At 42.9% G+C, this 27,876-nt stretch overlaps 1 protein-coding gene across 3 annotated transcripts in view; it reads left to right on the top strand.

Annotated features, from left to right (window-relative positions):
* Nucleotides 1-1,998: 1,998 nt before the first annotated feature.
* The window catches only part of CLVS1 (clavesin 1), a 118,061-nt gene continuing 92,183 nt past the window's right edge, over nt 1,999-27,876 (top strand). Inside the window, exons 1-2 of one of the 3 annotated variants that reach the window (XM_075416091.1) lie at nt 1,999-2,344; nt 13,577-14,197. In XM_075416091.1, the coding sequence (XP_075272206.1) occupies nt 13,809-14,197 (389 nt within the window). In that variant the 5' untranslated portion in view covers nt 1,999-2,344; nt 13,577-13,808. Of the gene's footprint in view, nt 2,345-6,659; nt 6,733-13,576; nt 14,198-27,876 lie in introns of those variants that run through there. The other 2 variants (XM_075416092.1, XM_009937715.2) reach the window with 2 other exon arrangements.

Here is a 27,876-nt window from a genome sequence, read left to right as displayed (position 1 = left end):
ACTGGTTTATTTTCAAACCGATATCTATGCAGAAAATAATGATCTAATGAGACTACTTACTAACTGACTTCTGGCTTCCCTGAGGCTAGGTATGCTCTCTCATCAAGTGCTAGGACAAATGCTCTTGAAAGAGTTTTGAGCTCTCTGCCTTTGAGCTGTTGCTTCATCTCTTCCAGTCAATGTGATTGGGTCACAGGATGCAAATACTCGTATTGCAGTTTTAAACATACCGCGGGTTAAATTAACGGTTGTGCATAGAAACCATCTTAAAAGCACAAGGCATCTTCCCCACAGATTCCTTTTGCCTTTGCTCATGAATATTGTGGGTTTTCCTCTGAAGAGCAAGTGGCTCTGTGTGGATGTACACTCATTCAAATAGAACAAAACCACTGGCTCTTCCCCTTTCAAGACAAAGAAAAGCCAAAAGTGCTCCTGTTGTGTTCACATTCTCAAAGTCTGCTTTGTATATAAGAATGTAAGAGCAGTCGGTACTGGGCCAGATCAAAGGTCCATCTAGCCCAGTGCCTGTCTCCAGCAGCGATCAGCAGTGAACGGCTAAGGCAAAGAATAAGACCAGGGCAAGGCTATAGTCATTCTTTCCCAGATATTACCTCGGTTTTCAGCAGTTTGTGAAACAGGGACTTCCCGAGTCACATGTCATGACTTCATATTTAAAAGCGCTTAATGGATTTTTCTTCCGTGGATACGTCCAACAATTTCCTGAAGTCTGATTTCCTGTGAAAATTAGTTCTACAGCTTCACTAAATATTTTGTGAAGAAGTGTGTCCTTTGGTTTGATTCAAAATTAGCCCCTGGTGGGTTTCATTTCTCCTGCTCCTTGAACTGGAAATGATATGGATATATTGTTTCAATTTATCTTCCTCATGTAGTTCATTATTATGAAATATTATAAATGATGAAAAAAGCACACCACTATTCTATCTACACTTACTCATCTCTTTTTTCCTTGCTGAAGAATCCTACTCTGTTTAGCCATTTCTTGTGCAGAAGTTGTTCCCTATTTTATCAGTTAACATCCAATTACTCATTATACAAGATCCCTCAGTAACTGACATGAGAGATGCCCAAAGAAAAGAGACCAAGACAGTCAGCTGGCTTGTTTCCACCACTTCCAAGAAATTATACTCCACAATGCACAGGGGTAGCAGAAGGAGAAATGCACTTTTCTGGTAGATTTAGTTGGGCTCACTGTATTTATAAGAGCAGCTGAGAGTGAATTTAGTTGCCAAGGCCATTGGGTCACCCAAAGTCTTCCAAGCACAGCACAGGTCTTAGAAGGCTCCTACAGAAAGTCATTTTCAGGACCTAATTTAACGAGAGAAGTTGCCCTCTCCTATGCTTTCTACAATACTAGCCAAAGCTTACAGATTCCTGTAATGAAAGAGAGGTGACAGTTTCTCAAGTAGGTAGATGGTCGGTGGAGCTCCTTGTCAAAGGACATTATTGAAGGATGTTCTAGAAATTTATAGGTGATCTAGGAGACACCATGAAAGTTCAAGCAGGACATATTCATCCTAAAACCACAGGCATCACATTTTTGGGGAAATGCCTGAACTTCAGATGCTTGGGAGAGGGGCTAGAAGAGTGCAGGGCTGAAGCTTGTCCTTTTTTTTACACTTTTCACTAGACATTTGCTGTGGCTGCTGTTGGTGACAGCAACCTGAGCTAGAGGTACCTGTACCTGTAGTCTGACCCAGAGGAACTTATGTCATAAACCCAGGCTGCCATGCTCATTAAGGCAGCCCACCTACAATTTGTGGCCCATTAAGATTACCCTTTCTGCGGCTGCTGTAAATGCCGCAGGAGGTTGTGCTCCTCCCCGAGTTTCGCTGGAAAAGGGGTGATGCGAGAAAAAAGGGTGATGCGAGAAAAAAGGCGGCGAAGACCACGCCGCCAGGTGAAAGCTGGCGGTGCCCGGCCGCGCCGGTGCTTTCCCGCAGCTCTTTTGTGTCCGTCCGTCCGTCCGTCCGTCCCCCCCCACCTCGGCGGCAGTGGGGGGCCGAGCCCGCAGCCCGGGAGCGCCGGGAGGCAGCCGGGCGGGCGGCAGGAGGGCTTAGGACCCAGGGGGACGGCAGCCGCCGAGTGGAAGGACCCAGGCGGTGGTGCACACGCCTCCTACCAAAAAAAAAAGAAAAAAAAATCCTAGCCCCGTGGAGCCGGCGCTCGCTCATTCACAGTTTTCTAGAGAGATCTGAGCCTGAACCTGGGACCCGGGAGATCTTCCTCAGCCGCCCACCTCAACAGCAAGGACACCTACGGGGGGGGTGGGAATCCTCCCCGCAGCCCCCCGCCGCCCCCCGGCAGGCTGCCTGGCGCTGTGCAGGTATTTGGATTCCTCTTTTCTCCGTTCGCAGCTGGGCGGCTCGCCGCGCTCCCCGGCCCCATCCACCCCGCGCCGCCGGGCCCGGGCTGCGGTGTTTCAGCACCGCCGGGCGGACAGCTCCGGCCGCAGCCCCGCCGCGCTGCGGGCAGGGGCCGCTCCCCGCCCGGCCTCCTGCCTGCTGCCTGCGCTGCTCCCTGCCTGCCCTGCCTGCCTGCACTGCTCCCTGCCTGCCCTGCCTGCTGCCTGCCCTGCCTGATGCCTGCCTGCACTGCTCCCTGCCTGCTGCCTGCGTTGCTCCCTGCCTGCCCTGCCTGCTGCCTGCCCTGCCTGATGCCTGCCTGCACTTCTCCCTGCCTGCTGCCTGCACTGCTCCCTGCCTGCCCTGCCTGCTGCCTGCCCTGCCTGATGCCTTCCTGCACTGCTCCCTGCCTGCTGCCTGCCCTGCCTGCCTGCCTGCCTGCGCTTCTCCCTGCCTGCTGCCTGCACTGCTCCCTGCCTGCCCTGCCTGTCTGCCTGCCCTGTCTGCCTGCCTGCTGCCTGCACTGCCTGCCTGCTGCCGGCGCTTCTCCCTGCCTGCTACCTGCCCTGCCCTGCCTGCCTGCACTGCTCCCTGCCTGCCCTGCCTGCTGCCTGCCCTGCCTGATGCCTGCCTGCACTGCTCCCTGCCTGCTGCCTGCGTTGCTCCCTGCCTGCCCTGCCTGCTGCCTGCCCTGCCTGATGCCTGCCTGCACTTCTCCCTGCCTGCTGCCTGCACTGCTCCCTGCCTGCCCTGCCTGCTGCCTGCCCTGCCTGATGCCTTCCTGCACTGCTCCCTGCCTGCTGCCTGCCCTGCCTGTCTGCCTGCCCTGTCTGCCTGCCTGCTGCCTGCACTGCCTGCCTGCTGCCGGCGCTTCTCCCTGCCTGCTACCTGCCCTGCCTGCCTGCCTGCCTGCACTGCTCCCTGCCTGCCTTGCCTGCCCTGCTCCCTGACCACTGCCTGCCCTGCCTGCCCTGTTCCCTGCCTCCCGCCTGCCCTGCCTGCCCAGCTCCCTGCCTGTCCTGCCTCCCACTCCCTGCTTCTCCCGCCTGTCCTGCCTCTGTTTCCCTGCCTTATCTCTGCCCTTCTTGCCCTGCCTGCCTCCTTCCCCTGCTCACTGCCTCCCCTGTCTCCATGTCCCCTGCCTCCACTGCTTGCCCCTCCTGCCTGCCCTGACTCCCTGCTCTCCGCCTGCCCTGCTCTCTCCCTCCTCTGCCTCTTACCCGGCCTGCTCCCTCCCTGACTCCTTATCTGGCTCCCCACCTCACCATGCTGACTCTCCTGCCTGTCCTACCTCGCTGCTCTCTGCATCCCTGCCTCCTTCCCTTGCTCCCTGTCTGCTCTGACTCTTGTCTTTGCCCAGATCCCTGCCTACCCTGCCCGTCCTACTTTCCCTGCCTGCCCTGCTTTTTCTCCCTGTCCTGCCTGCCCTACTTCCCTTACATCCCCTTCCTCCTCTGCTTCCCCAGCCTCCCTTGCTTCTCCTCCCTGCCCTGATTCTGCTTCCTGTCTCCCATCTACCCTGCCTCTTCTGCCTCCAGTCCTCCTTGCCTTGCTTCTCTGCCTCCTGCCTTCCTGTTTTCTGCCTTCCATGTCTACTCTCCTCCCTGTCCTGCTGCCTTGCCTCCTTTCCTTCCTGCCCCTGTTTCGTCCCATTCCTCACTTTCCTGCCCCGTCTTCCCCTCCTGTCTTCTGTCTCTACTACCAGCCTCCCTCCATCCTTCCTGTCAGAGGGTGTGGGGGCTGGAAAAATCAGCTTAGCAGCCCAGGAACTGGTCAAGCAGGGGAAAGACCAGAAGTTGGAAGGGAAAGTCCAGATACAGTTTGAGAGCAGGGAAGAAGTGAGAGGGTTGGAGGGGAAAGGGTTAAAACTTGGAGTTCAGTGACCAAGTAAGGCTCCAGTCAAGCACCCACAGATAGGAACTTGCCAAACAGCAGCAGATACCTGTTTGCTCCTCAGCAAACTGGTGCCTGTTTTGACTAGGTATATTCAAACCAAAGGGGGTTAAGGGGTTAAAAAAAGGAAAGAATGAGCCTGGTTAGTCAAATGTTCTGCTTCCCAGTGGCAAACAGTGATGTATAACGGGTGCAGGGAAGAAGTGGGGTGAATCACTCCTACCATGTGGATACTTTGCTGCAGGAAGTCAAGAATTAAGTTGTGATCTCTGCAAGCAGTCAGTGTGTTCAGAGAAGGCTTCATACAGAAAACAAACAAAGTGAATAACTACTGGAGAAACCCCATGCATGCTACAGGCCTGACTTTAATTCTGTTTGCAATGGTTTAATCCTGGGAGGGTTGGGAAGATCACAGAAGAAAGGGAGCTTTCACTTTTCAAAATAACGATTCCTCAATCTAAACAAGCTCCAGGAATAATGAAGTTAAGGAGCAGATGGCTACTCGTTTTCCATCACTAAACAGTGACTGGATTGTATTTGGAAGGAAAAATTAAATTACAGAAAGGCTGCTTTCATGTGCTTTCTGAGTAATCAGATGACAACATGGGATTTTCTCCAGTACTAAAAGTTAATGCAATGCCAATATCTAAATGACGTATTATGTAGCAATATTATGCCATGCACTACATAGAAAGGTAAGGCTTTACTTTTTCATGTAATGGCTGGTCAGAAAACCTTATAGAGCTTTCTCTGGTTTGCAGTCTGTATCCCAGTTTGAAGTTTACAGGGGCAGCTTGTGTTGTCAGCATAATCAGGTCTGATATGTATCTGTTATAAAATGCTGCCGATTATCTTAAGAATTCTGTTGACTTGTCCAACTTTGAAAACAATTGTTTTCTAAAAATCAGACTCTGGTAATGCACATGCAAAACAAGGAAAGATATTATAACCTTTTCCAAACTTTTCCTTATTATTTCATTATAACTAAAAATCTGCTGCAGAGACCAGGTACAATTACATTGAGTAGCACTGAGTGCTGCTGAGTACTAGTGTAAGCAGTCTAATGGAGTTCACCAATGGTGGGACTGCAGAATCTGCCCCATAGCATTGAATCATAATTCCTTAAACTCTATGTGCTTTGAACACAGAGGATGTTTCATTGAAACACATAACAGCAGCCTCCTCATCTTCCAAAAGAGGACCATGTCAGTTAAAATGCAAATGATGGGTCTTATAAAAGGATGGAGAATATTTCCTTTGAACTAGGACTGGGAACTAATGTAATTGTTAATTTAAGTGTGCAGTTGTTGAAGCAATTGTGCTATTGTTTGGCAAGTGACTATTATTTTCTCTCACAGCCCTTTGCTGTGCTATCTGGACATACACAAACAAGACGTGACAATCAGGTCCTACTAGTGAAAAAAAAAGCAACATCAGTCTTTTATGGAGTGGCAAGTTCAGTGATCAGAAGTTCACATTGTTTTTGGCAGATGAGTTATAAGCCCTTTCCTTCACGGACGCCACTCATAGGATTTAGTTTGCAGATATCCAAATTATTTTGGTTTCTTTTTAAAATTTTGTCTTTAGCAGGATTTGTAGAAATGAACTTCTTAAGTCTGATATGTTCCTCCACTGAGAAAACAAACCTACAATGTATTATCTGATTATAATAAACTTCATTTCTGCAATTTTGGGAGAAGTGTCTGTGTGCAGATCTTTGTGCTTGTGCTCAGACCTGAATGAGAGTGAGAGAAAAGAACAGAATTGCATGAATTCCTGGGTGCAGAAATCCCTCCCTCTTTCCTTTCTCTCCTTTCTCCCTTCTTTCCTTCATTCCTTCCTTGCCTCCCTCCTTCCCTCCTGCCTTCCCACCTTCCCTCCCTCCTTCCTCTGTGTCCCTGACTTTCCCTCTTTCCCTTCCTCCCCCCACTGCCTCCCGCCCCCAGGATTATGGATGCCTTTCTCTGGCATGATGTATAAAGCAGAACTAAGTCAGCCACTAACAGAGCAATAATACATCACCTTTGCATTTCGTATTTTTTACAGGATCTTAATTTTTAATAAATTAATTAAACTAAAGTAATTTAATTTTTAAAATGTGGAGCAAAATTACTGTAAAATTAGATAAACTTCATGTTATTAAAGAAGCAGGATTAAATATCTCGATAATATGTTTGTTTCTCCTGCATATCTTTGTGCAGATGTTGTAACAGCCCATTTAGGGATTTTCAGGCACCAATATTATGATCCTGTGCTATCAGATTTTTGCACATAGTTTAATTATCAGGCTTGGGGATTAGAACTCTCATTTTGCATACTGCTGATAATTTCTGCTGCAAGAAATTTCTATAGTATTGGACAAGGTGGCCTCTTTGTCCAATATTGGCCAGGATGCTTTCTGCATGGCGACGCTTGGAGTAGTTCATGACTGACATGGAAGTCCCTCATCGCCTGCTGCTTCATTGACATGCCACAGGTCAGGCACCATGTTCCCATAGAGACATGCAATTTATCTGTGGTTGGTGAATACTTAAAACCTTAAAACTATGTTTTGGAGAAAAAATTGAAACAAGCTTATTAAGTTCATGGGTGTTTTGCTTAACTTTTTTATTTGCAAGTTGTTTAAGTTCCCCACCTTGGCATGTGGTCCTGTTCTTTAATACTCATGTAGGCAACAAGTTTTGCACATTTCAGGTCAAAAGATAATGAGGCAATTGTTTTTATTTTACATCTATTAGACAACCTTGTCAGTCTCTCCTCATGCCCATCAGCTTGTAGCGACAGCAGAGCAACTGCAGGTCAGTGTTGCAGACATGCCTGCCCTACATACTGTGCAGAGAGTTGTAAAGATCAGTCGAGTTGCTGCTGTGTTTTGTGCTGTGTCATGGCTAAATTACCACCTTTGGACAGCTAGTTGTGGCCTTAGGGTAACCTGTAACTGACTCAAGATAACAAGAAGACTCTAATATGAGAGGAGTAGGAATGTGTGATGTATAGTTTTTACTGAACTGAAAGAAATGTTAGATTTTGTAGCTGAGTGAAGAGATTGCATCTAGGGAAAGTGTGAGATACCATCAAGTTCCCCATGCAGCTGTTACAGTTGCGAAAGTTCCCTGTTTTCATATTGAAGCAAAGCAACAATTCCCTAGTGAAGGTTTACAGGAGTACCAGGACTTGAAGGGGAAAGGCTTGCAATAGTTCACTTGTTCAGTTTCACTGGGAGAATCTAGTCCCTTAGGGAAGGGCTACAGGGAAGCAGGAGATGTTCATAATAGTCAGGACTAGTGAGGCCGCACCTGGAGTACTGTAACCAGTTCTGGGCTCCTCGATACAAGAGAGACATGTACATACTGGACAAAGTCCGATGAAGGGCCACAAGCATGATTAAGGGACTGGAGCATCTCTGCTGTGAGGAAAGGCTGGGAGAGCCTGGAGAAAAGCAGGCTCCGGGGGATCTCACTAATGTATATAAATACCTGAAGGAGGGTGCAAAGAGTCAGGCTCTGCTCAGTGGTGCCAGTGGCAGGACCAGAGGCAATGGGCACAAACTGAAACCCAGGAAGTTCCCTCTGAACATCAGGAAACACATTTTTACTGTGAGTGACAGAACTATTCAAAAGCCGTCTGGACACGGTCCTGGGCAACTGGCTCTAGGAAGCCCTGCTTGAACAGAGATGTTGGAGCAGATGACCTCCAGTGGTCCCTTCTAACCTCAGTGATTCTGTGATTCTGTGGTAATGTGAGCAGCAGTCAGGCTACTGGACTTGAGATATGAGATAAACCTGTTGGGATCTCCCAAAGAGGTGTTTCTCTTAGCAAAAACATGAAGAAATGGTACACTTTTGAGGTCCTGATTGTTCCATTGAGGCCTAGGTGAATTATACTGGGGACACTGGGAGTGTTGCAGTTTACCTCGCTATTTCCTTGTGTGCAACAAGGCTTCACATTTTCCTCATGATGCAGGGAATTACACATAAAGGAGAAAGATTGCCCAGATGTTAACGTGTAAGCTTGCAGCTCAGGAGACATATGGTCTGTTCCCAGCTCTGTGAAATGTGTCCTCTGCGACCTCAGGCAAATCACTCGGGGCTGTACTTCTCCCCAGTGTCTGCGGAGGATGCCAGGACTCGGCAGCCAAGGACAAGAGAGAGTCAGTTTTTCTCATCACTCTTCTGAAATTAGTTCACGGAGCCGGGGTATGTCCGTTTTTATGTCTGAACACTCCATTTCCAGTGCGGGTTCCTACTAAGCTACCACAAAGCCACAAAGTGCCATAGGAGCCATTCCTATAAATACAGTTATGGATTTATTCTCCCCTGCCCTTATGGAGCAGTCCCTGCTAAGCAGAATGTAGCCCCAAGATGTTTTCCACAGTTAACATCAAAATATTTTTTAAAAAGCAATTTAATGAGATGACACCCACACTCGGAGATGAAATCATTCTAGATTACCATTTTCCCTCCTTCCCTGCCCACTCCCTTCTTTTCTAGCATGATTTTAGCATGTGATATCTGTATGAATGCTAGGAGTTAGGAATGATGTAATGAGACATATCGTAACAGTGATGTCTGTTAATACCAGGTGAGGATCAAACCCTAGTGCCTTTCCCATTTGAAAGCTGTGGTAATGAAATTTCACATGGCATACAGCTTTGGATTGAACGGAAAACACTTGGTAGACAGAGGCAACTAGAATCTTTCTGGAACTGAAGTGGATGGGGAAGGGCCAAATGGACATGGGGACTGTGCTTCAAGAGGCAAATGGTGTTTCAGGGACAGCTAAGTGGGCAGGAAAAAAACGATCCAGACAAGCATCATCATCATCATAATTTAAAGCAGGTGTTGGCCAATAGGGTTTATAGAGCAAACAGGGCTGAATGCTGATCCAGAAGCTGTCATTGAAGAAAGAGAAGTAAAGCGTATTAGGATCTTTGGATGGAAAGTGCTATATGTACTCCCTTAAGATATTATTCTCATTTTAGCTAATTATTAAATATTATTATACATTTTATAACTAAATTTTAGTTTTGATAGATAAAAGCTCTTTGTCTGAAGAATATACCCCACTTTCAGTGTTTTATTCTTCCAAAATCAACTCTTTGTCTCGTCATTCTCTTGTTGGGAATGTGAAGGAAGAAGATGAAGTGGTATGTGATACCACAATTTTGGTAGAAAGTTCCTTTTTTTACTGTGTTAATAGGTTGTGTTTAAAACTTCTGTTAATTATTTTTTGGTGTTTAAAGCTGGGTTTTATTCCTTTGGAGGGAAGATTTATTGTAAGTGGCTGTGAAAAGACATTAGGAGAGCAAATAGTCCTTTGGGAACAAAGAGTCACAATACAGAAAAAAAGCTCTTGAGAATATAACAGAGTCTAGTGTGCCAACACACAGCAACCATATTCAAGCTAGGGGAAAAAAAGGCCAGCATCTTCATTTGGGAGAAAAAAAAAAGCAGAACAAAGATGTAAACATCTGAAAAATTAGTAGATGGATCCGACCTGTACACGACACCAGAAGAGAAGGAGAAATTGCCATGTGTGGGAGGGGGTGAAAATGGAGAAGGTACTTCTGTTATACTTTTGGGAATCAGAATAAATCAGTATAGTTTGAGCAAGTACAATGACAATTAAACTAGGTAACTATGGAGCATTAAATTTATTGTCAAGGTAAGCAGTGGGAGAACAAAATCATCCACTGATATAAACCAGACTCCTTGGAGTCAATGGTGCTGGACTGGATTACTAACCCCATGGTTTGGGTTATGATTCAGGTAGTGACAACATTGTTCATACATAATTTGGATTATTTTGCAATATAGAACATTACACCAAAAAAGCATTTTAGTGCAAAATCTATTCTGACTGATATTCAGGATAATCAATAGAGGCTCTCCTGTAAGCTGTAACCCATGGGTATAAGTCAGTTCACTCAGAAAATTCTGAAATGTGTTTAAAAAAATATCTTTTATTAGAGTGAATATTTGTAATTTGCTTTTTGGCAACAATGTCTGACAGGAGAGGATCATATCTCGCTCACCTTGGGATCATGCTGGGCATCAAGGGTGTTAATACATTTAAATAAGGGAAGAAAATGGAACTTTAATGATAACAAATAACATAATTTTTGACACTAAATGCCTGGGGATCCTATGAAATCTGAAGGGCCAAACTTTCCCTCCTTGATCTGACCACACTTTCTTCTGGAGTAGACAGCAGTTAGCCTTTAAAGAATTTGCCTTATTTCCAAAAAAGCATCTTAGTGGAGATGGGAGTCAGAAAAGGAGCAAAGTAAGAAACAGTTCTACTCCCATAAACCCTCAGAAAATGGATGAACCCACTGGGGTCACAGTTAACTGCCACAAGTCCTTGGACCTGTTGGAGCAGGACCAGAGGAGGGCCACAAAAATTATCTGAGGGATTGAACACCTCTCCTATGAGGACAGGCTGAGAGAGTTGGGGCTGTTCAGTCGGGAGAAGAGAAGGTTCCAGGGACACCTTATTGCAGCCTTTCAGTACTTAAAAGGGGCTTATAAGAAAGATGGAGAGAAACTTTTTACTAGGGCCTGAAGTAATAGGTCAAGGGCTAATGGTTTTAAATTGACAGAGGGTAGGTTTAGATTGGATGTAGAGAAGAAATTCTTAAGATGAGCGTAGTGAGGCACTGGAATATGTTGCCTGGAAAAGTTGTGGATGTACCATGATTTGGAGTGTTCAAAGTCAGGTTGGATGGGGCTTTGAGCAACTTGATTCAGTGAAAGATGTTCCTGTCCACGGCAGGGGGTTTGGAGTAGATGATCCTTAAAGGTCCCTTCCAAACCAAACCGTTCTATAATTCTGTAATTGCAAGTCACAAAAGCTCCAAAGGTGTTTGAATTCATACTGAGCGCTGAGCCAGAGCTGGTACAGATCCCAAATAAACTCCTTGCTTCCACCCCTCTGCTGACCACCCTGGAGCACAACCATCCTCCTTAGGGTATGACCTGCTGTTAAAACTAGTGAAAGAACGATTCCTGACGCTACACTCCCCAAGTGACAGTGTCACAGTTAAACACAACAAGGTCCCATAACTAGCTCATGGAGGCAATTGTAACTAAATCATTAATGCATTAATATGCAATCTTAAGCACAAAATATTGGCCTGATTTTCCCATGGCCTACATCAATTTTTACATCAGTGAAGTTCAGTTGATACCATGGGATTTATCCTAGTTTGGTCTAATAAAGGCGAGAGCAAAACAAATCACTGTTATTTCATTTTTAAGTGTGCAATCCACCTTTAATACAACTCATATTTTGTTAAGAATTGAATAACCTGAACCCGTAGACTACCACTCAAAACTTCAGGTCTTGTTTTTCTGGAGTTATTTGCACTCCATGGTGACTTGACAAAGGCAGCCAGCCTTCTTTCTTCCCAGCTCTGTCCTTTCCCATGTTTTCCCAGGCTGATGAATCACCAGATACTCTGCCCTGCAGGTAGCTCTTCTTAACTCTGGCTCCACAGCAAATGCAGAAAGAGGCTGCTTAACAAACTCTCCTTTGTATCACCCACAGACAAGTCTAATGAACATTACTGTTGAATGAAAAGCTTATCTCCCACCAGAATGTCCTTCTTTGAGCAAATATGCAGAAACTCTCTATATTCAAATGTAGGAATCTCCTCCTGGGGCTGCAGCTGTGGTGTCTAAAATGTGGTTTCTATCAATGACATATAAGCTCACAGAACAGGGAACTTGGGCACTCCTTGTGCTGATTGACTTCTAGGTCCTGCGGCGTAACATTGTGCAGCCCCTGGATGAAGAAATGCCCTGGCTGCTGCTGTCCGCTTTGTTTGATATGAGAATGCTGAACCCAGGGGAGCAGCTGAGTGAATAATAATATAACTAATATATATATATAAATAATTCATATCTTTCCAAACAGCTTTCTTCAAGTACATGAAAGTATGTCTTTCACTGAGGGATTCCCTTTTAATTTTTAAAATCAAATTTGCTTTTTCAGAATTTAGACAGAATTTTTCAGAAATTAGACAGACAGAGATATCTGCTAAGTAGTGGGGATTTTTCTTTGCTTGTCTGTTTTTGTGATGGCTGAACAATTCGATGGGTCTTGATCTTTCCTCACACACATTTCATACTAGAATAGACCTTGATCTTATTTCACACAAGTGTAACTACACAGACTCCGATGACAGCCTCTTGCTAATTATGTCACTGAAATGTAAGAGATTCACTGTACCGTTTTGCTCATACATAACAGCTTAAGCAGCTTTTTTCCTAACACTTGTGAAAACAAATTCCAGATAAAGTACAGGAATGAAAATGAAATTTAGAACTAGGTATTTGGGAAAGCTACAAGATACTGAAAAAAAGAATTTGAAATAAAATACGTCTTTTTTCAACCAGCACACCAATCCTGTTGGATTAGATTCATCAAATACTTTATTCATGGGAAGTTCCCCATGAAGATGTATTAAGTCACCATGGGAAGTATTTTCAGTGAGATTTTACCAAGTAGAAAATATCCCTGATGCTGGTGGAGTTTTGGGGGGGGGGGGGTAATCAGTTTTACAGTCAGCTCAGGGCTTCATTCAAGTAAAGCTAGAAGCTGATATTGTGCATGATAAAATAAAATGAAACAGTTGTTATACTTATCATGATAAGTGTAAACCTGCATACTTAGGAAGCTGAAATGTAGCTCCTGTTAGAGATTGAAAAAAATGACTGTTATTTTGGCTTTTGTCATTCTGGGCTTGAAGTTATGGGATGCTGGAACTCCCACACTTCTATAAGACAACTTTGCACTCTATATTCTAATAGTAAGTTGATACAGCTTAGTATTAATTGACAATTAATCAGATTGCCTTTCCAAAGCTTGAATATATACATTCATCATCAGAGAATCATCAGAGAATCATTGTAGAGTGGTTTGGGTTGGAAGTGACCTTAAAGATCATCTGGTTCCAAACCCCCTGCCATGGGCAGAGACATCTTCCACCAGACCAGGTTGCTCAGAGCCCCATCCAACCTGGCCTTGAGCACTGCTAGGGAGGGGGCAGCCACAACTTCTCTGGGCAACCTGTTCCAGTGCCTCACCCCCCTCGTAGTGGAGAAATTCTTCCTTATATCTAATCTAAATCTACCCTCTGCATTCAAGATGTCGATGACTGCCTTATCTTAAACGCAACCATTCTGAAATTATTTGGCTGCTATCCTCTTACATATGAAGCACACAGAACAATTTTATTCCTATATAAAGTTCATAAATGCATTTGTGTAAGCTTTATACGCATATTTAATCTTTTATGTATTTGCTTTTTCTTTTAGTAACTGATGGAGTAAACAGCATTTTCCTTTGAATGGATTATTCTACATGTAAACATCCTATTTTTCTTCAAGAATAAGAAAAGCCCTTTGCTTTCATTTGTTAAATATCAGTTTGATCGCAAAAAGCTTCTGAATGGCTCACACTCACAGCAGACCATCAATTGAATGGGATCAGCACTTCTCCTGCTAAAGTATCTGAAGTTAAGGATCTGGAAAAGAGTTTTTTTCAAAGATGACCCATTTACAAGCTGGGCTTAGTCCAGAGACTATAGAGAAAGCCCGCCTGGAACTGAATGAAAACCCAGACATTTTGCATCAGGATATCCAGCAAGTCAGGGACATGATCATCACGAGACCTGACATTGGGTTTTTACGTACAGACGATGCCTTCATCTTGAGATTTCTCCGAGCCAGAAAGTTTCACCAAACTGAGGCCTTCAGACTGCTGGCTCAGTACTTCCAGTACCGCCAGTTAAATCTGGATATGTTCAAAAACTTCAAGGCTGATGATCCAGGAATCAAACGGGCTCTGACAGATGGGTTCCCGGGAGTGCTGGAAAATCGCGACCACTGTGGCAGGAAGATTCTTCTGCTTTTTGCAGCCAACTGGGATCAGAGTAGGTAAATGTAGATAGTGTCCTTATTTTTTTTACATATATTCATACTCCACTTGTAACAGAGTATTTCTGACCATACTTGAAGCAGCAAGGCCATTTTCAGTAAAATACTTTGTAACCAAGAGTCCATTTCACTAAAACTTTCACCTGATCACCTCTCACTCTTCAGACATAACACCATTGAGAGATAAGGGTATATTACTGTGTCAGATAAGTAGCTTGTGGTTTTTTCCATAAATATTTCCAGTTTTTAGCCAGATAGTGTCCGTTTGCTAAAAATACATTAAATCCTATTATATAATTGCTTCAGTAATATCATAGACTAGCCAAACAGGTTGACAGAAAGCATGAGTCTAAAAACATCTGGTGGCTCTCGTAGCTCTTTTGGTGCAGAAGGAACTGACCATATTTATTCTGTATCCGCTATTCCTAACAGATCATTTTTTTTTGTTTTAAACATTTCATGAATTACAGCCTGTATTATGAGATTTCCACAAACTGCATTGTAATTTCTACACACTCTGGTTACTGTATGTTTCTAAGACTGATCAACGATTCATGCAAAGTGTATTTTCTGTTCAGGTCACTTCTTTACAGAATGGTATGAACAAAGATCTCTCCCAGCCATTATTATAAAATGATGTTCTTAAATGTTAATGTGATTAGTCAGCTTTCACTACCTATTTGAAGTGACACAGAGAAAAGGGACTAGTCTAGGAATATTGTGTTCACATTGTCCTCTTCATCAGAAGTCATTCCATTCCATTTTCCCCGCCTTTCCAGCAAGATGGAGAAATGTAATCAGCTGTAGGATTGCCATGTGTTCTGCTGATTTTTCATAAAAATCAGACCAAAGAACAAAATTCAGATTCTAGTTTTGAGTATCATAATTTCTGATGAGTTCCACGTAGAATTTTGTCTTGGCATGGTCTAAAGTAGACCATGAAAGTGTGTCATTATTAGAGGTCAATAGCTTGCAGCTTTGAATTTACTTTATAAAAAATATTAGAGAACAACACACATACAACTGCAATTTTTTATGTTAGTTGTTTTCTGGGAAAACCTTTCATCTCCATGTGAAAACAGAGATCAGAAGTGTTTCTAATTTTCCTTTGCATGTGCAGATTTAGTAAATAAATGTACAGAAATAGTTACAGAAATGTAACTTTGCATATATAAAAGTATTTGCCGAAATCCAGAACTGAAACCAGTGATAAAGGTCCTATTGACTACAAAGGGGCCAGCAGTTTATCTTCTGTCTTACTGAACTGTGAGCTTGCCTTTCTTCCAACCACAAACCCACTCCTTAAGTGACTGGCCTGGAAAGAAAGATCAATGAACAGCTATTTTGAATTAATAGAAAGTATCTGCTTTAGAGGACAGAAGCACTGTGGCTCTGCTGGTTGCACTGAGGGATTTAGGTATCATATAGAGCCTGCTTTGGGTTTCTGATCGCTCAACAAAATGAATCCTTGCATCTAACATTGTATATCAGCTCCTGCTCTGGGAAAGCTGAGAGTGCTGCTGTCTAAGGCTTCTGCACTAGGATTTTGACAGTACAATGATTCCTATCAGATTTGGCTCAAATTTTCTGCAAGTCCTGTAATATGCATCCATGTATATGTGTATAAGTGTGTGTGTGCCAAAACCAAATGATCCTGCATGCAGGATACCTTGTTTCCAAAAATAGAACTTTAACCTTCAAAGAAGAAAGGCTGAGGCTAACAGGATAGGAAATACTTTCCTAAGTCTCCTCAGTGAAATTAAAAATTTTAACTCTTTTCAACCACTGAAGCTCAACTCTTCTATGGATTCAAATGACAAGAAGTGTCATTTCTGTGGGCTTTTGTAGCACTGCAAGCGCTGCAGGGATTTGGGACAGGATTTAGGCTGTGAGTAGAGGGATGACCTCCTCTCTTTTTACTGTCTGAATCAACGAGAACAAAAGATGTTAAGCAACAGGAAATTATGAGTACAATGTCCTGTTAAGCAGAGGGGATGCAGACTATTGACCAGAATAAATATGTATTCATACATATTTCACAAAAGAACTCAAGAAAACAGGCATTGTGTATATCTTGAAAAAACATACCTTGGGCAACCTTTCTGTAGACATATCTTCAGTGATGGCAAGATGTTTACAAGCTTACATTTCAGCTGAATTTTAATGCAGTCAATTCATATGATGCTGTGATGCTGATATGGAAAAGTAAGAGCTCAGCCTTCAGCATGCCTTTCCTAAGTCTAATCTAATTTGCAACTGGCTGTGTCTTCTCTTTCTTTATCATTAAATCATAATGATAAGGGGTCATTTACAGAGAAATAATAATTTATAAAGGATCATTTAAAGTCAGCATGGATATAATCCATAAACCAATTTTCAGTCCAGACATGCTTACCATTTATACTCCTGGAGTATGGTGACTGTATTGATCACATGTCAAGGAGGGAGAAGCAACCTCTTAACTTTTTGATCTTACAAATATATTGATTTTTGAAAGCAAATGTTATTTGTGTAATTTGACTGCTTGGACAAATCAGAGCCAAGATCTTCTGAAGTGATTCTCTGTTTTGAAGATAAAACTTCTGTGCAATCTTTTAGAAACATTTGTAACTTTAGCTTCAAGAACGTAACTGATAGATCTAACAACTCTGGAAAACTAAATTTTCATTTCTGGCATCAGTGTTTCCAGCTTCAGCTTCCAGCTGCTGGATTGTGTTAGTTTAAATGGACACTGAAAATACGACAGCTTCCCATGTTTGTACTTTTGTCTCCTGACCATGTCATCTTTTAACCTACTTTTGAATTCACTGAGGATGCAGGACTGTAGTGCAAGTTACTGTCAGGCAACAGGAAAGTAGTACATTAGCTACTCTACCGCAGTGCTTCTACTGTTCACTTTTAGCCATGGTAAATCAGTAAAACAGCTAGCCCTCTTTCCCTTGATGGTAGAACAACCTTGTGTTGTCCACAAGGTAAAGAACACATCTGTGGGCAGCCAGCACAGCAAAGACGATGTTCTGTGAAGTATTGCACTATCTTAATGTCTTGCAATACATTTGTGCTGCCAAAGGTTAAATAGATTGGACTTCTTTAAGAGTTAGGAAGATTTTCCAGGTTGGTAATACTCTTTATCTTTATTTTCTGGGCCTTTTCTGTCATTTTAGCCACGTTGCTAATGTGCAGAGGGATGAACTTTCGCTAATAAACCATCATGTATTAACACCATGTCTTCTGCTCAGTAGTTCCCTCTTTTTAGACATAAGATTGTCACTGTTTTCTCAGATACTGTATCACATTTTGAGCTCATGTTCAGCTCAAATCTGCTTCCAAGTCACTGTTTCCTAAAATATAAACACCACTGGTAAATGTGTCATACATTCTCGTCCATAATGTGGGCACAGTCTAGCATGTGATTCACGCTCTTCTGCAGAGCTAAACCTGTCCTCCTCATCAATTATCACTGTATGGGTTTAGTGACATCTGCAAATCTCACTGGCAAGAATTTTATTTTTGATTCTATTGAAAAGATGGTGTTTATTATTTTGACCAAAACCTCCTTGATGACTAGGAAAAAAGCCCAAGGAATGAAAATTCTTATCTCTGAATCACTAGCTGAGATCTATCATGGTGCCAGGTTTTCATTCATTTAGCATGTGCTGCATTGGTTCAGTTTTGCTCTGTTTTTAGACAGGTTTCTTAGAGATGATGTCGTCACTTTCTCTCTAGGTCCTGCGTAGTATATTTTGGATCTTTTAGTTAACGATATTCACATATGATGCAGAACAGAAAACTTCAGAGGTATTGAATAAGTGGAAATGAGTAGATGGCTAGAAAAAGAAGGAGACCAGAATAGTTCCACACTGAGAGAGAGGAAGAATGTCGCGCTGTATTACTGTACACTAGAGAATCCATGCAGGGGAGAGCCATCATTCACTTTGATGAGAGCTCAGTCTTCAGAGGTGCAGAATAATCCAGCTACAAGGTGTGAACTCACCCAAAACCCACAAAGGCTTCACATAGACCACTGCTTACATAGCACCTTTGTTCTATGGTGAAGTAATAAAGACAGGTAAGGATGTCAAAATGATCTTGCCTGGAACTTTTTTGACAAAATAATTTGCACCATAAAAAATCCTATTTTGTAAAACAAATACACACGTACAGAAAAATGTACAGTTTTGATGAGACCTGAATCAGGATTTCACATAAAAACAAATGTGCCATGTGCTGGATTACGAATACTCTTTCTCACACTTTTTCATTTCATCAGTCTCACCAAACCTAAGCCCTTCTTCTTTTGATGCACCTCTAGTGAATCTGAAGCTTTTAATGAAGTCAGGTAAGAGCGACATTTTGCCTGTTGGGTTGAGGAAAGCCTACACTAACTACTGCAGCTGTTCCTAGGACTGCTACAGACTGCTAATATATCCTGCTTATACACCAGGGAGATGGGAGTTTGGGTGAACAAGTAACTCAGCAGAAGGCATTCATTAATCTTCCAAGTAAAGATATTTCTTCCAAGGCTGTTCAGCCAGAGTGAAATTTCTTTCTGTGTAGGGAGTCAGCAGAAGGGCTGTCTCCAATCATGACCCATGGGTTGCGTACCTATCCTCTTGGAACAAGGTCTTGGAGCAGGAGTGCAGAAGGTTGCCCAATTGTCTTTTGCAGCAAAATAGTAATTAACTTCTCTCTTTGTGTCTGGACTGTTGTGTCTAAAAAGCTGTCACATAGCTCCAAAAACTCTGTAAGTCAGTCAGACAGAAAAAACGGCTGCTTTGTTTTCAACATACATTCCCAAGTCAGCTACTAGCCATAAATCCTCTTTTATTAACCAAAGAGCTTCAAACGTCAGATACTTACCATTCTGTAGGAAAGTATATTGAGATAGGCTAAAGGGCAAGGAGACAGTCTGGCATAATGGTAAATCGACAGCTATAAATATTTTAAAGGATTGCAATAGAAAAAATTATGTCCTTGCTGAGAATGCTCATAGTGGTATAATTGCAAGGATATTATCATCAGCAGATCCTGTTCGTATAAATGAATATGCAGCAAATGCTGATTATTGCAATGTATTTCAAGGATAATCTCAGATGCTTAATAGAATATGAAGGAATAAACAGCTGTTGAGAACGATTTATAGTCACAGGCAAACTGTGGCAATAACTCAGCCTAGTAGCTGTTTGTTATGAGAGATTATGGCTGAAGTACGGCCAGTCCTAACACCAGAATGATTTTTACAAGGCAGGTCTTCGGGTTTGGTTAAGACATCTGCTGAGAGATTCTGTGTTGGGAGATGCTTACAGCACTGCAGACTGAGGTTGTGGTTCAAGTGTTGCAATGACCAATAAGTAGCCTAGAAGCATACTGTATTAAATAATAACAGCTAGTCTTAAATCATAACAGAATTCAGGGTAGTAGCAGGAAGGAAGCATAACATAAGCAGAATACTCATTTAGAGGAGTAACAGATGTGCAAATTAAGTGTTGGACAAAGAAGATGAACAGGAGCTCTGTCTTAAATGTTTTAATTTTCTTGGAGACAACAACGTAATTCAGTTAGTATCATTTATTATAGAAGCCACATTTAGGAGGGCTGTTGTAGTCCGTATGAGTGACAGAAGGATGACATACACAAATGACAGTCCTGGATAGGATAAGAAGGGAACCAAAGAAGAGAGAGAAAACGTCTGAAAAAGAGAAAGAAAAACAACAGCTGGGAAAGTTATGAAGCATATGTTGAAGAACAAGACAGGCCCGACTAAAATAAAAAAAAAAAATCAGTTGGGGGGGAGGGGCAATCAAACACTTATTGAGAGGGAAGAGAAGGTGACTGGATGGTGTCGGGCTGAGGGCTGACCGAAGAGCTGTGAAGGACAGTACCAGTGGGTGAGACACACAATTGCTGGAGCTGGCCTGCGGGATAACAAAGGGAAACGAAGGGCACACTGGAAAGTGGCTCTGTGCAGCCTCCCTCCTGTGGAGAAAAGTAACCATATCAAACCCCTGAGCTTTATAAACTGGAGAGAAGGACATCTGATTAAGAAAAATACACACATGCAAACACACATACACGACAAACACATACATGTACATACACACACACACCCTCCACACACCCCCTCTCTTCCCAAACTGTCTCAACAGACCCAAATTCCGTTGTGAGTTTTTATGTCTGGGTAACAGAAAAGAGAAATTGCTTACAGTTGTGTTAGCACTTGTACCTAGAAAAAGACCCAAACACCTGTGTGGGCTGTATATGTTGTCTTCACAGCTGGGTTCTGCAAAAGAACATTATAACAGAGCTGTATCAACAGAATAGTACAAAGTCAAACAATAAATGTGACGTCCTACTTGGCTCTTTGTCCCTTTGGAACAGTTGGTAACCATGAACGAATGCTCTTCTAAATAGGAGTTGCCTGAGGTGAGACTTCATAGGAAGAGATCAGAATATTTTTAACTGGAGCTTTTCCTTAATCATGTTTTCTAAATATCTAATATTCTGATCAGTTTCTAACTTGCTAACCTAATTAAAAGGAGATAAGGCAAATTCAAGCGTTGCAGCAGGAACAGACTGCAAAGAGGCAGGCGATGAAAAAAAGGTAATTCTTTGACTAGCTATTTAATGGGCTACATGAAGTAGAAGCATCAGAAAAGAGTGGAGATACTGAACTGGAATCTGTAAATACATTTGAAATTCTAAAATTCTAATAATTTCTTGATGTATTATTTCCTCAGACCATGATATATTTCAGACTTTCCTCTGAACTCTGACCCTCTGTATCAATTGCATTTTACATAAAAATATTTGCTTTTTTCATCACACCCTTGTAGGTGCTGGGCATCCTCCACTTCCAGCACCCTCGAAGCAGCACGAGAGATGCTTGGGAACTGCTGCTTATGGCAGGCTGGGTGATCCCAGAGAAGTTACAGCTGACGGCATGAATGTGGTTGAGATGTGCTTGGTGTGGGGAGTGCTGAGCTCCATAAGACAGCTGAACAGCACATTGGGATAAATTCTACCCTGCTGCTGCTGTCACCCTGATTCAGGGTGCTTGTCTACCTTGGCAAGGCTGGAGGACAAGGGAGACACTAGCCCACGTGGTTGCAAGAGTGGGACTGCCTTGACCTCTGAGTCTGATCTGCCTCAGATCTCTGAGGTCTGAGGAAAGGACATGGTTTATCAGGCATGGTGGTGTTGGGCTGATGGTTGGACTTGATGATCTTAGAAGTCTTTTCCAACCTTAGTAATTCTATGATTCTATGATGTGGTACAAGAATGTTTCCTATGTGACTGCCTATTTTCTGCCCACGCTGAGCAAACTTGCATCAGTAAAGATTATTTTTAAGGGAAAGGTAATATGCAAGTATCTTCATTGGTGCTTTTTCCTCATAGAAAGATGGTGTAGTTTATCCACTTTTCCATTGCGTACACACAGTGGATAGCATATGTGTCTGTGTGTGCATTAACATGTGGTGTTAGTTATCTTTCATATGCGCAGTATAAATCACAGCACCGATTAATGTTATGATGCTATACAATCAATAACAATCTATTTGAAAAATACATATGGATTATTTATATAATATCCCATAATATATCTTCAGAGGGCCAAAATTCAGGATTTGATTGAAATTGTAAGATTCTAAGCTATTGACTACTATGTTATTGAAGTTAGCATATCAATATACATAAGAAGAAATATTTGCTTTTCAGAGGCAAATTAGTGTTCTATATTTTAACCTCACCAACCTGCTGTCTATCAATCAAACCCCTTGTTAAGGACCTTCTGCTGGCCACTGTCACAATTAGGATTTGGGGCCAGAGGAAGCTTTGGTCTGATCCAGTAGAACCACTCTCACATGCACTTTACAAGACATGTACTCTCACATACTTTACAAGACTTGCAGCTTAAGACGTACAGGTCTGACTTAACAAAGCAGGAAGCTCAAGACTTCTTTTTTTACCTTTTTTGACCAATACATTTTTCTTCTTTGCGTTCCAGCTACATGTCATCCCCACGCCTTCCTTGCTCTTTCCCATAGATAATCTGTTCTCCCTTCCACAAAGCCATAATTTCAGCTCCTCTGGTTTTATACCGTGTCAGTAGAGGAAGTAAATTCCATACATTCAGATATGAATGATGTACAAAAGGTAAAAAAAAAGAGTGAACAAGCACAAGGCCCCTGCTACGATGTGACCAGGAACACCTGCTTCCCTTGCCAGTGCTAAACCTTTCACTCTTTCCTCCCTTCTGGCTTCCTTTCACAGCGCATCCCAGAGATGCAAGTCACGTATATTAAATACGCACAGATCAATCTACAGAGTGTATGTGGTGCCTATACCCCTTTGGAGTGCTAGTGTCTGTGTTAGCACACAGAATTCCTTTTGTATAGGTATTTCTGATGATGAAAATCCACACTAGACTGTGATAACCTTATCTAAGGCATCTCCATCCTCTCCTATTATCTTGGACCTGTGATCCTCTAAGCTGTTCTCACTTTGTGAGGTTTCCGAATAAGAATGCATTGCCTTGTTTTCCCAGGGATAATCGTACCCGTCTGCTGTGTAAGTACAAAAGGGGAAATGTGATTTATATTGAAAAAGAAAGATACTGCTGAAAAATCCTTCTTCCAAATGCACTGCAGTATTCATTTGAAAACTGAGATAAAAAAGGAGGAGGAATATACTCTGACCTACGGAGAGACAGTAGCAAATCTTTCCATTTCTTAGGTTCTCATTTACATGTAAGCCATTTTTAGCTGGCTACTGCAATTTGAATTCAGTTTCACTCGACAAACCTTCAATTCTGTTTGAATAAAAGAGCTTTTTAAGTCTGGGGAAAATGGCAATTTGTGTATGCCGTAGCCGCCAATGAATGCCTTTCCTTTTTCCAGCATCTTATTATTATTCTCTGCTAAAATGTATACACAGGTACATCTATATTCACTTTCTTTCAGAGAACATTTTATATGACTCATTTAAAAGTAGTTCATGGTCATTTGGGTGTTTATTTCAAAAAGAGGCAGATCAGATGTAGCCTCCATGCTAAAAGCCAAGGAGCCTTGTGAGACATCAGACATACTTGCCATTACTGGCTTAGTCCTGGCTGACATGTTTGTCTCTACCTGGATTTTCTCATCTCTTGGTATGTTAAATAAGGTATTCATTGTTAATTAATGGACAAAATACTGATTGGGCACGAAACAGTTTTGGGGTAAAGGATGGACTACAAATAGGATGATACAATAAGGTGATACCATTGAGGAAGCAATGTCTCTGAGCTGTATTACAGGAATGTTGTCTGCAGGACACCAGAGGTTATTCACCTTTACTCACCTCGGCTGACCTGTAGCCTAAGTACTAACATGAGGACAAATCTGAGCTAAGTCTAGAAAAGAATAGTAAAATAAGAAGTCTGGAAAATATCATAATGTAATAAAAGCTGAGGACACTGACAGACGGGGTAGAAATCTTTCTGTATATAAAAGCTTATCTCAATAAAAGGTGGTGGTGGAAAGTTTCCCATTTCCTTGGGGATGGGAATACAAAATAAAAGCAAATTAAGTAATCTTAAGAAGAATCAGATTTCCAAAAATTAGGAAACATTTTACAATGACTAAGATAGTTCAGGACCTGAACAGGTAATGGAGACACGCTGTGGGCTCCTCATCTCTGGGGTTTTTACTGAAGAAGTCAGAGACAAACTAGGAGTACTTCTGATGGTGCAGTGCAGTAGATGTAAGATATACTGTCAGGTCACTTCCTAACTCTTATTTCTAGGATTAATTTAGCTTTGTTAAATGCTTCAGAGGATAAACTAAGAAGGTGTTTTAAGCTACTTTTCAATTTCAGAACATGAACATAAACCCCTGCTTAAAGAACTTAATTTCATTTTATGACAAGGTCACCCATCTAATTGACCAAGGGAGGACAGCAGATGTGGTGGTTTTGGATTTTAGCAAAGCTTTTGATACTGTCTCTCACAGTATCCTTCCGGATAAAATGTCCAGTACAAAGCTAGATGAGTCCATGATACATTGGATGAGCAATGGGCTGACTGATTGGGCTCAAAGAATTCTAGTGAATAGGGTTACATCAGGCAGGTGTCCAGTAACCAGTGGGGTTCCCCAGGGCTCAATTTTAGGGCCAGTGCTCTTTAATGTTTTTAGAAATGATCTGGATGCAGGAATCAAATGTACATTAAGTAAGTTTGCTGATGAGTTTGCTAGGAGGAGCTGTGGACTCCCTCAAGGGTATAGAGGCCTTACAGAGAGATCTGGATAGACTAGAGAGCTGGACAATCACCAGTCACGTGAAATTTGATAAGAGCAAGTGCCAAATTCTCCACTTGGGATGGACTATTCCTGGTCATGCGTACAAACTGGGGGGACAAGAGGCTGGAGAGCAGCTCCGCAGGAAGAGGTCTGGGGGTGTGGGTTGATGGTAAGTTGAATATGAGCCAGTAGTGTGCCCTTGCAGCAAAAAGGGCCAACCATGTCCTGGGGTTCATCAAGCACAGGGAGGTGACCCACTCTAACACTGCACTGGTGTGGCCCCACCTCGAGTACTGCGTGCAGTTTTGCGTGCCTCGATATAAGAAGGACACCGAACTATTAGAGTGTGTCCAGAGAAGGGTGACCAGGATGGTAAAAGGTCTCAAGGGCAAGACCTATGAGGAGCAACTGAGGCCACTTGGTCTGTTCAGCTTGGAGAAGAGGAGGCTTGGGGGTGCCCTCATCACAGTCTACATCTTCCTCAAGGGGGGCAGCAGAGGGAGAGCTGCTGATTTCCTCTCTGGTGACCAGCAATAGGACACGAGGAAATGCCATGGAGCTGCACCATGGGAAGTTCAGGCTGGACATTAGGAAAAGGTTCTTCACTGAGAGGGTGGTTGGTCACTGGAACAGGGTCCCCAGACAAGTGGTCATGGCACCAAGTCTGTTAGAGTTCAACATGCGACTAGATGACGCTCTTCGTGATATGGTTTAGTTTCAGGTAGTCCTGAAAGAAGCAGGGAGTTGAAACTCAATGATCTTTATGGGTCCCTTCCAACTTGAGATATTCCATGATTTTATAATTCTATTATTACATCAGTAAGCTCTACTATCTAGAAGTACAAGAGACTATCTTGTATATAAGTGATGCAGTGTAAAAACAACTTTCCCATCTGGGATTCTTAATACATGCTGGATGTTTTATGCCTCAGTTTTATTTGAAAATGGATAGTTCTGATATCTTGTGGTGGTTTAGTGTCATTATTTCCTACACTGGAGCTGTGTCTCCCACTCACTGCGTGCTGAGGGGGATAATGGTCACAAAACTCATTCTCTCCGAGGTCTATTTCAACTTTATTGCTAGATTAGAACCTATTTGAAACCACTACATAAAGCAAGTATTCTAACTTTCTGTAAAGGTTGTTATGCCTGTATATAATATGGAAAACTGGAGAACTTTTAGGTATGTAGCCAATCTGGAAATAGTCCTCCAACAGGGGCTTTCTGATACAACCCCTGTAAAAGAAGTTCTAAGAATTAAGTGAGCAAGTACTCTGTCAGGAGGAGTATGCAGATGAAGTGGGTGAGAATGCTACTTTCTTGTGTCCGTCTTACAGATTCCCCACCCTCCCAGCCCCCCAAGATATTAGTTTTTCCCATGGGAGGGCATTTCTGAAGTATAGAGTGCAGCTGTTCATGAAGCTTTTTCGGTGCAGCTGTAGTGTTGGCTACATGTTCATGAGGGGAATGCTCCAGCCAGTGTAGGAGCCATGTGGTCTGTTCTGTTGGCTGCTGTTCAGGAGAACAGCACAAGTAGAGCCTTTAGAGCTCCTGCTGGCCCTCCTGATCAGCAGCAACATCCCTACATCCAAAGAAATATAATTAATGTAAAGACACCTTCATCTTAACTATGAAATACACTGGGGTATGGTTCTGGCACAGCTGAGTGTCGAGTCTCCAGGATATTAAATGCTTTTCTTGGATACTACTGGACCTACCAAGCCAGAAATACTGCCTTAGAGTGGGTTTGAACTTTAAGGAGTTTACTGTGCTGTCTCATTCAACTGCACTAGATCCGGAGATAGACAGTGAATAGCAAAGGTTATGTTAACATATAATGCAAGGAGGTAACCTACAGAAAATTGTCAAACATAATAAAATGCAGACAGTTGTATCCACAGCCTTTAAACGCAACTGCATCAAAGCTCTAGCCCAGTCAATATCGATCACGGCTGTTGAGCTGGGTGGCTGCTAGTGCATGGTGTATATAAAAGGACATTACAGAATCATAGAATCATTAAGGTTGGAAAAGACCTCTAAGATCATCAAGTCCAACTGTCAACCCAACACTACCAAGCCTGCTAAACCATGTTCTGAAGTGCCATATCTACACATTTTTTGAACACCTCCCGGGATGGTGACTCAACCACTTTCCTGGGCAGCCTGTTCCAGTGCTTCACAACCCTTTCGGTGAAGTAAGTTTTCCTAATATCCAATCTAAACCTCCCCCGACGCAATTTGAGGCCATTTCCTCTCATCCTATCGCTAGTTACTTGGGAAAAGAGACCAACATCCACCTCCCTAATTGAATAATTGCACTAATACTGGCTGGTTTGTGCTCATCAGAAACCAAACCAATTTTGCATGTGAATTTGTTCATTTTTTGCTATCTGCCCTAACCTGTGTCCTAGCACACCAGGATGAAAAAATAAAGCAGAGCTTAACACTCATCCTAGAAAATTTTCAATCTGTAAGGGCAAGAGAAAAGAAGCATTGGGTACCTTCCTTAAATGAAGAAGAGTGTGTCAGGGTCAGGGGTGTCCCTGAGGGTTGGGAGCACTGGTTGTTCCCTGAGGCAGCAGGGCAGAGCCAGACAGCTTGCAGCTGGCTGCATGCTGAGGCAGGGGTACACTCTGGGTCTGACTGGGGGGGTCACAGGGATTGAACACAGTCAGACAGTGAATCACTGACACAGGGAAGAAATAACTCAACACTTCCTACTTGTCATACCATTGCCTTGAAGACAAGGTCTTTTTTAACCTTGCTTCCAAAAAGCTATAGAAGGAAACCTGAACTGGCCCCCATTTGACCCACCACGAGACATCAGTCCTGGTCCAGCTCTTACATGAGCATGGGCAGGACAAATCCCTTTGCCTACTTTTTTCTCCCCTGAAGAAGGTCTGTGTCTCCCAAAGGCACGGTGTAAAACAAATCTCTTGGCTGCCACCTAATCCTGGTCTACAAATGCAAATGTCTGCAAACGCATCTTCAATTAAAAAATGGTTGTTTTGTTATCACGAAGTACCCAGAAAGATAAGAAGTGTTACTATGCTAATGGTATGTTGAGAAGGCAACCATTTGCCAGGCTAGTGGTGCCAAGCAATGCAGGAGGGCACACAAGCCACGAGACAAGACGCATTTCTGCATGTAGTGAATTGCTCCAGTTCAAGCACAACAGGATAACAGAAAATGAAACAAAGGAAAAACATGGAAATAGTTATGCTGGAAGAAGCGCCCAGCATCACAAAGCAGGTGTGATTTACAGCTCTGCATCTCAATTAGCTGTGTCCTCGGAGGATAGGCTCTGGCCAGGACCAGGGGAGAGGCAGAGTGCAGGACTGAAGTCCTGCGGCCAGGTGGAGGAGAGGAAGGTGCTCATCAATGTCCTGCACACACAAGGGC

This window comes from Opisthocomus hoazin, chromosome 3 (genome assembly GCF_030867145.1).
Source record: "Opisthocomus hoazin isolate bOpiHoa1 chromosome 3, bOpiHoa1.hap1, whole genome shotgun sequence".
In the NCBI taxonomy this organism is placed as follows: domain Eukaryota; kingdom Metazoa; phylum Chordata; class Aves; order Opisthocomiformes; family Opisthocomidae; genus Opisthocomus; species Opisthocomus hoazin.
This window is presented reverse-complemented; position numbering and strand designations above follow the sequence as displayed.